General features: G+C 49.2%; 7 protein-coding genes across 7 annotated transcripts; 3 read left to right on the top strand and 4 right to left on the bottom strand.

Moving 5' to 3' along the window:
• Positions 1-1,016: 1,016 nt before the first annotated feature.
• sur2 (sphingosine hydroxylase) lies at positions 1,017-2,346 on the top strand (the record flags this gene model as incomplete). The annotated part of the gene is made up of 2 exons (XM_056705022.1): positions 1,017-1,707; positions 1,769-2,346. 2 exons carry the CDS (start codon positions 1,017-1,019, stop codon positions 2,344-2,346), a joined length of 1,269 nt encoding a protein of 422 aa, XP_056550982.1.
• Positions 2,347-2,723: 377 nt separating this feature from the next.
• On the bottom strand, positions 2,724-3,239 carry N7496_012108 (uncharacterized protein; the record flags this gene model as incomplete). Its single annotated transcript, XM_056705021.1, has 1 exon — positions 2,724-3,239. The coding sequence occupies one exon, from the start codon at positions 3,237-3,239 to the stop codon at positions 2,724-2,726; it is 516 nt and encodes a 171-aa protein (XP_056550981.1).
• A 132-nt stretch (positions 3,240-3,371) lies between these two features.
• N7496_012107 (uncharacterized protein) lies at positions 3,372-4,085 on the bottom strand (the record flags this gene model as incomplete). The annotated part of the gene is made up of 1 exon (XM_056705020.1): positions 3,372-4,085. The coding sequence occupies one exon, from the start codon at positions 4,083-4,085 to the stop codon at positions 3,372-3,374; it is 714 nt and encodes a 237-aa protein (XP_056550980.1).
• A 1,276-nt stretch (positions 4,086-5,361) lies between these two features.
• Positions 5,362-7,023, bottom strand: N7496_012106 (uncharacterized protein; the record flags this gene model as incomplete). Its single annotated transcript, XM_056705019.1, has 1 exon — positions 5,362-7,023. One exon carries the CDS (start codon positions 7,021-7,023, stop codon positions 5,362-5,364), a length of 1,662 nt encoding a protein of 553 aa, XP_056550979.1.
• A 587-nt stretch (positions 7,024-7,610) lies between these two features.
• N7496_012105 (uncharacterized protein) lies at positions 7,611-9,021 on the top strand (the record flags this gene model as incomplete). Its single annotated transcript, XM_056705018.1, has 3 exons — positions 7,611-8,062; positions 8,111-8,188; positions 8,253-9,021. Coding segments are annotated over 3 exons (1,299 nt in total), but the record flags the coding sequence as incomplete, so codon positions are not given.
• A 1,704-nt stretch (positions 9,022-10,725) lies between these two features.
• N7496_012104 (RNA-binding signal recognition particle subunit SEC65) lies at positions 10,726-11,615 on the bottom strand (the record flags this gene model as incomplete). The annotated part of the gene is made up of 2 exons (XM_056705017.1): positions 10,726-11,090; positions 11,168-11,615. The coding sequence occupies 2 exons, from the start codon at positions 11,613-11,615 to the stop codon at positions 10,726-10,728; spliced, it is 813 nt and encodes a 270-aa protein (XP_056550977.1).
• Positions 11,616-12,445: 830 nt separating this feature from the next.
• Positions 12,446-14,059, top strand: N7496_012103 (aminotransferase, class III; the record flags this gene model as incomplete). The annotated part of the gene is made up of 5 exons (XM_056705016.1): positions 12,446-12,461; positions 12,514-12,825; positions 12,883-13,229; positions 13,287-13,739; positions 13,805-14,059. The coding sequence occupies 5 exons, from the start codon at positions 12,446-12,448 to the stop codon at positions 14,057-14,059; spliced, it is 1,383 nt and encodes a 460-aa protein (XP_056550976.1).
• Positions 14,060-14,188: the final 129 nt, after the last annotated feature.

Genomic DNA, 14,188 nt, shown 5'->3' with positions numbered 1-14,188 from the left:
GTAGCATACTAAGCTACTACCACTATTGCCGAAGCCTAATAAGGCTCTGTATCAAAAGAAAAGGAATAGTTTATAAATACAAGCTTCATCTAAATCTACGAAAACCCACATTGCTAGGTCGGCATACACATCAGGCCATTGCAGATCGAAGTAATATATAACACAAAACAGAGCACTAACAAGCCACCGCCTGTTACTGAAGCTAGTTCCAACGCTTCCATTCGAGGGTATCGATAGATATGTACCTAAATATATCTTGCAGGGAAGTAGAAAACATCACGAGACCTCATGCACAGCCTAATAGAGACCAGCTTGAGGCAGGCATGCTTGATGGTGCAACTCACTGCTATGATCTCCCCATTTCTAGAGAAGTCAGACCACGCAATGGAGAATGGAACATGTCATATGTCATCAATCGTATTTTAATACTCTGAAGTCAATTTGATCAATTGGTAAAGTACTTGTATCTATAGTAGTTGTTGATGCTGGGGATCATGGAACCTGTGGGTACATCTCCATACTATTGGATTGATTTGTGGATTTATGTAACTTTGTGTACATACTGGAGGCACCCGATACCAGACATTACGATACGAACTGTCATATCATAACTAAAATGGCCAGAATCTACCCAAAAATACCGTTACCAGCCCGTCATCCATCCGCATCCGACTGGCGCCACTTTGGCATTCGGCGTTTTCGGCCGCCTCGCCCTTTCGCCTCCTGATTCCGCGTGGATCTTTTTTATCTTTTCCTTGGAACTAAACTCCCTCCTTCCCCTCCTTCAATTTATTCTTATCGCCTTCCCTTGTGTCGTTGTCTCTCCCCTAATTGATCGCGCCTGCCGCATCCACGCTCTTCACCAGCTTGTCGACTTCCCTTTTGTCGTCCCTTTGTCCCTGAATTCACCTGTTTCCGTGACCGACCCCCAGTCTATCGTCAACTCTCCCTTGTAGTGGCTTCATTCCATTCCAGTCGGCCCAACAGTGGCACCCACCTATTCTAATTCACCCATCATGGCCGTCAACGCCTCGGTCGCCTTCGACCTACCTCCACTACCAGCCTACACCCTGTCCGTGCGAGAACCGCTACTTCCGCCGATTCCCGATAACGTTCTCTCGCTGATATTGCCCATCATCGCCTATTGGGGCCTGTCCATGGTCTATCACTTCATCGACGTCAATGGATACTTTGAGGAATATCGTCTCCATACCCCTGCCGAAGTCCTGAAGCGAAACAAAGTTACTCGGTGGGAAGTAGTGCGCGACGTGATCTTGCAACAGGTCATCCAGACCGTTGTCGGATATGGACTGTCATGTTTCGATGCGGCGGAGACGGTGGGCCGTGAGGAGTACGATGTGGCCGTGTGGGCTAAGCGTCTTCGACTTCTCCAGAGAGCTATTCCCCCAGCTTTGGGCCTCGTTGGGATCGACGCGCTGGGCCTGTCCAAGTCCATCTCCCAGTCCGGACACACGATGCTCGCTGGCGTGCTGGCAGGCGGTTCCTACCCCGGCGTGGTACAATCTCTGATCCTAGATAGTGGAGTAGAGGTTGTCGCGCCCGCGTTCGCCAGCTGGGAACTGGCGGTGGCTGGCTTCATCTACTGGTACTTTGTTCCGGCCCTTCAATTTTTGCTCGCCATCTCCATCGTTGATACTTGGCAATACTTCTTGCACCGGGCTATGCACTTGAACCGCTGGCTCTATGGTAAGCCTTTGGATCTTTCTTATCCCTGGCCAGACTTGACCATGTCTCTAACAATTCCCAGTGGCATTTCACTCTCGTCACCACCGCCTCTATGTTCCTTACGCTTTCGGTGCTCTCTACAACCACCCCGTTGAGGGTTTCTTTTTGGATACCGCTGGTACAGGCGTTGGCTTCCTGGTTTCCGGTATGACCAACCGCCAGGCCATGTGGTTCTTCACCTGCTCGACCATCAAGACCGTTGATGACCACTGCGGATACGCCTTCCCCTGGGATCCTCTGCAGCACTTCACCTCCAACAATGCCGCCTATCACGATATTCACCATCAAAGCTGGGGCATCAAGAGCAACTTTTCCCAACCCTTCTTCACCTTCTGGGACCGCCTCCTCAACACCCAGTGGAAGGGTGAGGTTAAGCTTCGCTACGAGCGGGCCCGAGAGAGCGCCCAAAAGCAAATGGACATGGATGCTGCTCAAGCCAAGGCCGCAGCGCCGGCTGCGCCCATCATTGAAGAGCGTGAACATGAAAAAGTGGTGGTCTCGCCCGAGGGCCCAGCAACCCGGACCCGCCTCCGACGAAAGACCGTGGACAGTCTCAAAGGCCCCAGTCACGCCGTTCCCGGCAGTGTGCTTCACAACTGAGGTGTCTTTTTTTTGATGAGTCTTTGAATACGTGTCAACTGTCTTTGCATTGCATTCCTGCGTCAGCCTCCCGAGTTGCGGGTCATCTCCCTGGGGCTGCTGTGCGGCCTTTTTTTCGATTGCTTCTTGTAAATGGGATCTTGGGTCCCGTGTATTAATAATTGTGAGAATGCGCCAGTCATTTTTTTCTGTACATGGTCCTCTCTACGACTTTTCTCAGGTTACTGTCAATAATGTCTATCTTTCTTTTTTGCTACACGTTGATGCTCTGATAGTATAGAAATAATCTTAATGGCACTGCCTACACCTTCAATAATAAACTACCAAGAAAAGAAAGCTTTAACTAAGAGTTGAGTAAATCAAGTATACGCTTCGCCTCAGACGACGTTATGATGTTCACAGACCAAACTCCACGTCGTATCTGTCACAGCCGAGGCATTGCGTATCAAAACTGGATTACACTCCAAGTCCTCACACTCATCATCTGTCCAAACACTAACAGAATCAGAAGCCATACCATCCTCCCGCTTGAAAGATCCACCATCATGAGCATGCACCGGTCGAAACAAAGCCAAACTAGACTCAGAGTACCGTCTAGTCTTGTCAATACCCAGAGCATCAACCATGGCCTCTGGAACGGGCGTAGCTCGGGAATAAGGATTATCCCCCGCAAGGTTCTGGTACATGGTAACCTTTTCAGACTCCTTGGCTAGATTTCCCCATTCAATCTGTGAGAAAAGCACCTTGCTACCCGGATGCTGTGGTTGTCGAACGATGCGCTTGAAACGGGGAGACGCTGGGCTCGGAGCTTCCGATCTTCGACGGCGACTATCGTCACAGTCATCCCACGAATCGCTGGACGGAGATGAATCGCCGTCTTGCATGTTGTACATGGTGAGAGAGTATGGTATCAAGGATGGGGTTATGACAAGATTCTCCTCCGAAGCAGTTGTAAAGGTGATACTCGGGGTTCGATGCCTTTTGGCGCGATCTGCATTGGTCAGTTCACTGGTGCTTCCTACTTCTCAGCATGATCGGTACGGGGTCGAACTACCTGTTCTCCTGCTATGCCGACGACGCTTCTGCCGCGAGCGTTTCTCAGCATCACCTTCTCGATCGCGCATATAAGCCTTGACGCAGGCCTTGCGAGCGCGTTTCATCCCGAAGGCAAGTTGACTAGAAGTGCTATGCAGATCTTCCGCTTCAGCTGGGGTAAACCTGTTAATGCAATGGTCGACGAAGATGTTTAATTCCCGTGGGCGATGGTTCTTGCGTGTTCGAGTGCGACTTTGGATAACGACCCGCAAGTTGCGGAGGGTGTTTTTGTTTGAGGCGATTCGGGCTAGGATACAAGCTGCGCATTCGTTGATTTGGTATGCCCATGCATTTAGATGTACAGGGCCGTCAGGGCTGGGATTTGTCCACAGTCCCTTCAAGGCGCGAAGGTTATGAAGAATCTCCGCCTCCGCGGGCTCAATGAGATCTGGGTATGCGTCGAGCTGGCGGAAGTGAGATGTGACTTCGCGCTGGACGAGGCGGAGAATGTCATCGACAAGATAATGGCTTAACGAACGGTGAAGCTCACAGAGGTCTCGGGGAGATATTGCCTCTCCATGGGTGTTGCTTTTCTTTTTCAGGTCTTTCGGGAGACCGTTAATCATTTCCTGGATTTGGTATTCGAGGGATGAGCTTCCGTGGGCTGTATTGTCTAAGTTTAGGACTGTGGTCAGCATTTTCATTTTGGGTTGAGTTAAATCACTGCTTCGTTGAGGGTAAGTCTCACGCGTCGAATGGGATGATCGGCTGGCTCTGCGAGCCTTCTTTGATTCACCACTGCCAAGTAGCCACCACATATGTCCCGTGTTCAATATTGGGCTATAGATGGATAGTTCAAGTGGAAAAAATAGCTAGCCGTAAGTATAGTTGAAAAGGTATAGCAGTCCAAAACTATAGAGAATGAGGGATGATGGCGGCCGCGCTCTTTTTATTTACTGAACCAGAAAGGCAGGCTTGAATGCAATGCTTTCTACCCATTCATACTTTTCACGTTATCCCGAAGCCGACCATTCAAAAGGTTGTTATTTTTGCACACCCCGTCAAGGGTAAATTGTTTCGAGTCTTTGGTTGTGGTGGGGGAGTTGTGCCCCATGCTTTGTTCAAGTTGTCTGGCTCGCCAAAGTTGCTAATTTTGGGGATCGCCATAGGCTGGCTTTGTTCCCCTGGGTAATCCTTCAAGCTGTTACGTGATGGGATGACATATCCCATATTTCTTTGGAACAATGTCTTTCATGGGGGATCATCATTCACACAGCATCCCTCGTGTGGCTCTTTATAAAGCCGCTGATGCCTATTGATTGTAGATCTCTAGACTCTACAATGTCCTTCTTTGGTGAGTTTTGGAGAGGCATCGCCCAGATTCTTTTGTCCAGTATACACCCTGGCTATGTCGATACTTTATTAGACAGTTCCCTGGGATTGATCAGAGACGTTGCGGCTAACATTGGATATAAATGTAGATTGATCCTCGTGGATGCCTTCAAATCCCTCCTCGTGGCTCTTGTCCGGGAGCTCTTCATGAAAGCTCTAGTCGCTTTGATCCGGGATATTGCCGAACTTGTTGGAAGTGATCCACTGGATATTATCTCGGATACCATTTTGGACACACTTTGGGGGCTTGGGATAGGTTTGGTCAGCATCTTTCGCCCCCTTATCAGGATTGTCATGGCTGCTCTTATTCTTGCCATACTTTGTTGCTTGGATGTCACTGTCGGCTCTCTACGCATTAGTATGTGTATCATGAATCTCTGTCTTGACATGATCGAAGCACCCCCTACGGCGTGTTTTGAATGTGAGCCCTCAGGTCTACTCATTTTTACATGTCGGTTTTCTTTCTTTCTTAATCCTGCTTGTATCGTAAGCACATTATTTGAGATTGCCATGTATTGACTTAGATTGGAATTCCCCTTGCGATAGATTTTGGGCCATCTTCCTGCCATCAAGCTATACTATCTTAAACTATAAATCAAGCTGAATTCGACCAATCCCTCGGGACACACAACTCAGCATCGCAGTATCCTTTTCATTCTCCAGTAAACCTGTACCCCGATGCTCAATGCGACCACTGCGTACACCCACCCGACAGGTTCCACAATTACCAGCCTCGCAAGTAGAAGGAATATCGAATCCGGCAGACCGAAGCTTATCCAAAAGGCTGTCTCCACCAGCTACCTCTAGTTCCTTTCTAGATTCGACCAGCTCGACCGTGAATGGATCACCCGTGCTGTTGGCCTGGAACGACTCGAAGTGTATATTTTCTTTTGGCAAACCAAGATCCGCGGCTGTGTCGCTTACAGCTTTCATCAACCGTTCCCCAGAGCAGCAGTAAATGTGGGCGTTACTGTCCGCTCGTTGGAGAACATTTGATACATCAAAGTGCGTTCCGTCCTTCTTGCAGTAGATTGTAACATTGGAACCCAATGACTTAATGTCACACTTGAAGGCAACCTCGTCCAGTGATCGGACGACGTAGTGAAGATGATAGTCTCGGTTTGTTTGCTGCAGTCTCTGGGCAGAGGCAAGCAGACCGGTGATACCAATACCTCCAGCGATGAGGATATGGCTGTCTGCCTTTTCGGCAAGAGGGAATGTCGCGGCAAAGTTGCTGATTGTGGTGGTTCCGCCTTCTTGAAGGCCCTCGTGGAGAAACAGGGAGCCACCACGAGTAGACTCTCGATCCAAAGCCACACCCAAGGTGAATTGATTGCGGTTTCCTGAAACCACGGAGTATGCTCGGATCAAACGACCTCCCAGTTTCAAGCGGACATGCGTTCCTGGTAGAACTGGCTCTGCTGTATCTTTAGGCTGGACGGCCTCAAAGTCAAACGAGGTGACCGTTGGGGTTTCTTTGGCTTTTTTGATGAGCCGGTATTCCGCCCACATATCAAGAGCCATGACACTGTCGCCCACGAGTCGTTGTTCTTGATTCTCGAATTTCTTGTTTAGTCGGTTTCTGAAGATATTTCGGATCTCATTCCCTAAAGCATCGAGATCTGCCAACTGTTTCATCATATCAAAGTTGTTTTTTTCGATGTAAAGATAATGCTGGACTCGAGCAACGGTCCAATGAGGATTTGGCCGCTCGAGCAGGACAAGTTCATCGCCCGCTTTGATCGACCCTCCCTTGATGATCCGGTAATACCAGCCCGTCCGAGACTTTTCCTGGCTAAATCTCGAAAGGTCCTTGTCTTGAAACCGATGGTTAAGCTTGTAACATGGCTGCCGTGGCAGACTCACTTGTGCAATCACATCGGGTCCGATACTAACGACATCGCCAATGCAAGTGTTGCGCTCATTCGCTCGGCGAGCTACCAAGTTCTCGCCAAACCCTCCGACACGAAAGAGGTGCGCACTGCCTGGCAGTTCCTCGCTCCATATGTCATAATGTCGGGAGCAGTACTGGAGAAGCGCTTTATCCGGGCCGCCATGGAACTCGTAAACATGTTCGTCGCCCTGGCAGCCGAGTGCGTCGACTGAAACTTCGCCATACCGGACGGACTTGAAGATGGCAGACTGGACGGGTAGACCAAAGACTGGTTTCGCTTTTCCGGTGCGCACTTCCACTAGTTCATCCCGCTCCCATGATTCCTCTAGTTTAGCGATGATAGAGTTGACTGCCATGGTCGAATACACACAGCATGTGTGGACTGGGTCGGAATGAGCAGTTGGGGTTGTCAATAATTCAAGACGGCCATGAACATGACTCAATCCTATCCATGGACGGACACAGCCGATCTCCGATGAGGCTATCCAGGGTTCACTGAGAAAAGTAAGTAAAATCACTGGGCCCCCTGTGAGTCAGCATGACAAGGTCAGGGCCTGCGCAGGGGTCCGAGCACGTTCCTGACATAGTGCTTACTCGATTTCTTGATAGAAATGGTGGAATCTGGTGACATGGTTAGTATGCACATAATGGCAATCAAAATGGAGGTCGGACGGGTGATCGATGGGAGGAGGAAGTCCAAACTGCCAACTCATCGGATTGTCAGGTGGACGAGGCCGACGCCATTCGCAACCACACTATCACATGACAGTCGCAGCCGCCTGCTGCGGTCGCTTTGTTAATTCCTGATAAACGAACAGGTTCATTTCGTCGGTCACTACAATCCTAGAATTTTTCCCCCAGCGCAAGTCTACGATAGGGCGATAGCTGCAATCTCCAGCCCTACAGATTCGCACTGTCGCACTTGTACTACTGGACGCCGATCATGGTTCCCCAGGTTCGTCTCACCCGGCGGAACTCGAACGCCACTCCGCTTCCATACACCGCATCCCCGCTTGGGTTATTGTGGAGCGACATCTGTCTTGTCATTCGATATGCCTGGGCTCTTCCGGCAATCTTTTTTCCACTTCGTCTGGGTCAAACGAGTCCGCTAGATGAGTTATATCTCAACTTTCAGGGCTCGTTGTCTCTGACAACCCAAGCCTTTCTCACGGTCTATCAGCTTTTGTTCCTCCTATCTTTACCTTTTACGGTTATATGCTTGATCCCTGCCCTCTGGATCTTCGTTTATATCGCCTCCGCTCTCACATTGAACTATGCCATCTGCATGTTCGTTCTCAACGGGGTTGAGCGAGTGCTGGTATCCAAAGTCCCGATAGTCGAACAGCCTGACCATGGAAAAGAGCGATGGTTCTATATAAATGGAATAGCCAATGGGTAAGACTCCATATTCATTTGAGATGCGTCCTACGCTAATCTAGCTAGCCATTACTGGGTGCAAGACAACATCGACCAACTATCATACACATTCGGCCGAAAGATCACCGGTATACATAACCGCACGTACGTTTAGATCGGACTTGAGACCGACAGGTACATGAAAACCTCAGCTAATCATTTCCCAAAGTGCCGGTGTTCTTTTCGATCTAGCCGAGTGCTTACTTCAACGTGGTTTTGCCTACGCAACTGGCGATGTGCGAAGAGCCTATGTCCTCATCAAAGAAGCACTTCTTGACCCGGCAGTAGAAAAGGTCGTACTTGTGCTCCATAGTCAAGGAGGTATTGAGGGAGGCCTTGTTATCGACTGGCTATTAGACGAACTCCCCCAGGATCTTCTTCACCAGCTCGAGGTTTATACTTTCGGAAATGCCGCCAATCATTTCAACAACCCGCATCGCACCTGTCCAACATCAAGTGCAGGTGACAATTCCAACCGTGACCCGTCAACGAGGCGGTCCATTGGGTATATCGAGCATTATGCCAACGCCGGGGACGTCGTTTCCTGGCTGGGCGTACTTCAATTTGCCAACATTCCAAACCGCTATCTTGGCCGTCTCTTCGTTCGGCCTGGCTCGGGTCATCTAATGAATCAGCACTACCTGGACAACATGTTCACTCTTGGATCCGACAGACGGGTACTCGACTCTAATCCATTCATGGATATGAAAGTTGAGACGAAATCAAATATAACGACCGAGAATAAAGGAGCCAGCTCGGGGCCTTTGGGCGATTCTGACGAACCTACGGAGGAAACATTGTTCCCAATCGCAAAGTCTGGAAGCTTTTTGCGCAACGGCGTGGTCATTGACGAAGAAGACAATCAGACTCTCCGTATCAAAGACTTCAGTCGACTATGGCAATACAGGAACGGCGGATCCCCTGGGAGGCAGAAGATGGGGTAAGAAAGGGTTGCTTGTGACATAGAAACATAAAGCCTTCAATAATTCCAAAATACATTATTCATTCTTTCTCCATAAAGTATACATAAATAGACACGCAATGCCTTTGAACATTTCTCAAAGACTCTCAAGGATGACCTTGTGTTTTTCCAGGCCAACAATGGCTCGGCTTCTTTATCGCCGAGATTCTACATATACTCGAACAAAGCCCCGAAGAACCCTCTTTGTATATCGAGACTACGATCGTTTGTTGTCCGAACGATGTGTAACTGCTCTTACCATCCAATCAAGAGCACCACGAGGCAGATCTTCGACTATAAAACCTCGGTCTCCTCCACACTGTAGTCAATCATCACCATCTCCTCAAGCATCAAGCTAACGAGCAAAGCAAACCCTCATCACAATTACCAACCCACGCAAGCAAGCTGAGTATTCAAATCCTCACAATTTCCTACAAAATCGTGCCTGCTCTTCAGCTAACATCACAAAAAATGGTTTCGAACGATTCACACTCTGGGGTCTGCCCAACCTGGAACCCCTATCCAACTCCTCCTCCTACGCCTCGGCCTAACCCATATCCCTCGCCTCCACCAAGCCCTTGATCTCCTTGGATGAGCTCGGGGTAAGAAAGTATTTATTTATGTGAGAATGTTATTTTGCTATTTGAGAATAATAACCAATTTCATACACATATCGTGTTTCATGTTTCGTGTTTAGATAGTAGTAAGTCAGTATCAAAAACTATCAAAAATCAGGGTTATCACCAACTTCCAGTTCTTCCAGGTACTCTCCCCCTCATATGGCCCAGTTGGTAACCAATCCGATGGTGACCAATGGGTGTGCCCCGTGATGGAAATTTGAGGGCAAAAATGTTGACAGGTATCCGATGTCGAGTACTGCTCCACGGATGACCGGGCACATCCCGAGGCGGGGAGAGTGGCGAGCAGGCTAAACCCCCCTGCTCGCTAATTGCTTCTTTTATTTCAATTTTTTTTTCATTTAATAGATAGATCTCTTTTAAATCTTCTATTCTAGATCTGAAATAAAATATTTTAAAGGTATTATGGTGGTGTAGAGGGAGATTGTTTGGTAGGTGTAGTCCCGGAGGAGTATGTACCTCAGCATCGTGGGAGAGCGATGGAGCATTTTGGTGAAGTATATAGATAGGGAACGCGAAGGTCTATGGTTCGATTCATGGGAGGGGATGGTCCTTTTTCAGGATGGTATGACATTTGGAGTTTGTCCTGTTGGACGTGGCTCGATCTTCCCTTTTCATTTCCAATTACACTGATGTAGCATCTAGAAATTGTAGACCCTCTAGATATTTCCACCTAATGCGCGCTGTAGAATGTAGTAGTTTATTCGCGAGGAACAGCCGAGGTCCTCTACCAGAAACACTGTAGTCATACAGTTGATGACAAGATCAACTGTGATCGATACCTATAGCCTGGATCATACTATCATGTTGATGTCTTGTCTTTATTTTCTTAAAGAATTGTACATGCATCGAACTAAGCCCCGCCCAGTTCGAAAAAAAAAATGTGCCACAGCCCACGGTCCACTCTTCGGGACACCAATCGTTCGAGGTATCAAGGAATCTTATATCCTCTATCATTTCTGAAGCAAAGAAAGAATAACGCCTGTCGCCGTGCAATGCAAGTAGAAGGTCCATGGAAATGCCAGATATCAGCCCAATCAGGCTCAGGCCTTGCCCTTCTTCTTGTCCTTCTTTTTCTTCTCCGCGCCACCAGCCCCGGAAGGCTCACCCATTCCCGCCATACCAGCCATATCAGCCAGTCCTGGGATCGAGGGCATACCGGGCATACCCTGCATGTTCTGCATTTCGGCCATAGCTTCCTTGAACGGGTTATCACTGACACCGCCGCCGCTGTATGCAGGGGAGTGGATGGGCAGGATCTTGCCAATCTTCCAGCCACGTGGGGCAGGCGGGGCGGCAGGGAGCTTCTCGGGCATGGGCAGACCGCGGATTCGCAGGCGATACGGTGATTGCTCGTTGGTGGGGTGGGCTTTCAGGTATTGAGAGACAAGGATGTATAGATGGTGCTCTGCACAGGGCGCAAGTTAGTCATGCGACTATATACAAGCTGCTCGTGGATCGACCTTCGAGCATTCAGGCACTTACTGTTCTTGATCTTGGGGTTCACCAGCCGACCATCCTCATTCTTCAGATGTACACGCACGCGACCAGGGTTCGCCCAATCCTTAGGATGAAGCTTCTCCGGTTCCAAACCAGCTTGCAAGCCCAACATCTGCACTGCATCCATAATATCTCTAGCCAGCGGGTTCTCGACAGCAAGCTCGGAGCCGACCTTACGACCCTCCGCGCGTGAGCGAGTCTTATCAAAATAGATAGGGTAAAGGCATTGGAAGTGTCTGGGGATCTCGCGCTGAGGCTCTGGCATCTGCTGGGCCATTGGGGGAGCCATTGGTGTCGGCGCCACGGGAGGTGGGTTGGATCGAATAGGAATTGAGGCTCTCTCGATGATGGAGTCCTCGGCCATCATGTCAGATGGGGCGACCTCATCAGGGTCGGAGTCCGACACCTCCTCAATACGGGCGTGGTGCGACATGGTGTGTATGGGTGGGTTGGGAGGAGGAGTTGGTGGAGTTTGGGGGGGGAAGAGGAAGAAAGTGCGGGAGGTGGTCTTTGCGCTTTCTGATCTTCTGTGTGGGCGGAGTCGTACTGGCCAGTTGCCACAACCGACATGAATCCGGGGTATACAACAAGGACGACTACATTAGCGCCAGTAAATATGATGGTTTTCATTATCTTGAAGAACTTGAGTCTCAACAGTATTTTGACTCAAAGGTGCAATTATGTTTAATTTGAATTATTCCGCCATTTATTTAGACCTTTTGACCTTAAAGAGTCGCCACAAGGGACTGAAGCTCCGATACTTAAAGCTTGTACGGACTAGAAACATAGCTATATTTTGATCTCGCTCAACTCATTCGATTTCACAATATTTTTCCTATATCTTTTGAGCTTACAATCTAGTTAGTGAGTTGGTTGGTTAACCTAAAGTTTGAGTCATCAACGGCAATGCCGATAGCGTCCCAGGGTGTGTTGCAGCGCCCTGAGCGCGTTACCAGCCCAGATAGGCATGTCCACGGAGAACAACCCCACCTCAACCTAATCATTCCATCCAGACTACTACTCCATTCATCAATCATATTCCAGCGATACCCCTGAGAAGTGGCAGTCGGTATTGAAGCCAATGGGCCGCTCGGCTTCCTCCCCGCTCGGCATGCCGAACCCACTCTGCCCCGCAATAAGACGATAGCCTCGGGTGAAACCACCTGGGTGCTAGTATAAAGATAAGCTTTGAACCCTGGTAGACTTGCTTCCAGATTCACCTTTTTCATTATCTCTCTGAATTGATCTCCTCTGTTGATCATCATGGCTGCGACTCCAGGTAAGTATACACACTAGGCTCCCGGTATACTCCTCTGTCTAACATATCTCAGATACTCACTCCAAGACGACCAGTGCCGTCTTGCATAGAGACACTCACTTCCTTCCCAGGAAGGCTGTCGGTGGCAAGGGTTGCTACATCTTCCTTGAAGATGGCACCAAGTTCCTCGACTTCACAGGTGGTGCCGCGGTATCGTGTTTGGGCCATGGCAATGAAGAGATCAACCAAGCCATCAAGGACCAGATGGATCAGATCTCATATTGTCATTCCGCATTCTTCGGTACTCAAGTGACAGAAGATTTGGCCACATTTTTAACCGAGTCTACCGGAAAGAAATTGACGAAGCTGTTTGTGGTCAGCTCAGGTATGGCGTCCGCAGACTCTCACTACCGTCGGAGTCATCATTAATGCATACGTCCAGGATCTGAGGCGGTCGAGGCAGCCTTGAAACTTGCTCGCCAGTATTTCCTCGAACTACCCACACCACAGCCGGAACGTACCAGATTCATCGCTCGTCTACCTTCTTATCATGGTACCACCCTCGGTGCGCTCGGCGCTGGTGGGCATGTCCTCCGAAGACAACCATTTGAGCCTCTTTTGGCCAAGAACACATCTCACGTCTCTCCTTGCTACGCATATCGTGGCAAGAAGGAGCACGAGTCGGACGCTGATTACGTGGCTCGTCTTGCAGCAGAGCTCGACGCAGAGTTCCAGCGTGTTGGGCCAAACACCGTGTGTGCTTTTATCGCCGAGCCAGTCGTTGGAGCGGTACGTAAAAAGGCATTCTTTGGAAATCAAAATATCGACTAACCCTCGTTATTATAGGCACTCGGCTGTGTCCCTGCTGTACCGGGTTACTTCCCCGCCATGAAAGCCGTCTGCGAGAAATACGACGCTCTATTCATTCTCGATGAGATCATGAGCGGAATGGGTCGCTGTGGAACTCTGCACGCATGGGAGCAGGAGGACGTCGTTCCTGATATTCAAACCATCGGAAAAGGCCTTGGTGGTGGTTACGCCCCTGTTTCAGGTATCTTGATTCATGAATCGATCGTTCAGACTTTGGACAAAGGGACGGGTCAGTTCCGGCATGGGCAGACTTACCAAGGCCATCCAATCTCGTGTGCGGCTGCATTAGCTGTCCAGCGGAGTATCAAGGAACACTCGCTTCTGGAGAATGTTAGAAACATGGGCGCTTACCTTGAGGAGCGGCTCCGCCAGCAGTTCCAGGATCACCCTCATGTTGGAGATATTCGAGGCAAAGGATTGTTCTGGGGTGTAAGTACTCAGGTCTTGAACGTCAGCAATTGGCACGCCGCTTTACTGACTACTACTATTTACAGCTCGAGTTTGTCAAGGATAGAACTACCAAGGAACCTTTCGATCCAAAGTCGCGTCTATCCTTTCACATCCAGGAAAAAGGCCTACAGCCAGAATACGCGGTGTCGCTCTATGGATGTACAGGTACAGTGGATGGCATTCGTGGGGACCATGTGGTGTTAGCACCACCCTACATTGTGACCAAGGAGGAAATTGATATTCTAGTGGATGTGTTGGCCCGAGTTTTGACAGACGTGCTCGCAGAGTTGGAGGAGTAAGCTAACGATGATATTTTACCAAATGACTAAACTAGATACAATTTGTGTAAAGACCAGACTAATAAGAGCAAATACTGTTTTGTAATCACTAAAATTGATTCATATTGTTGAGGATATCCCGTTATTATA

This window comes from Penicillium cataractarum (genome assembly GCF_028827025.1).
Source record: "Penicillium cataractarum strain IBT 29864 chromosome Unknown utg000009l, whole genome shotgun sequence".
In the NCBI taxonomy this organism is placed as follows: domain Eukaryota; kingdom Fungi; phylum Ascomycota; class Eurotiomycetes; order Eurotiales; family Aspergillaceae; genus Penicillium; species Penicillium cataractarum.
Note: the sequence above shows the minus strand (reverse complement) of the source record. Positions and strands in the feature narration are given on the sequence as shown.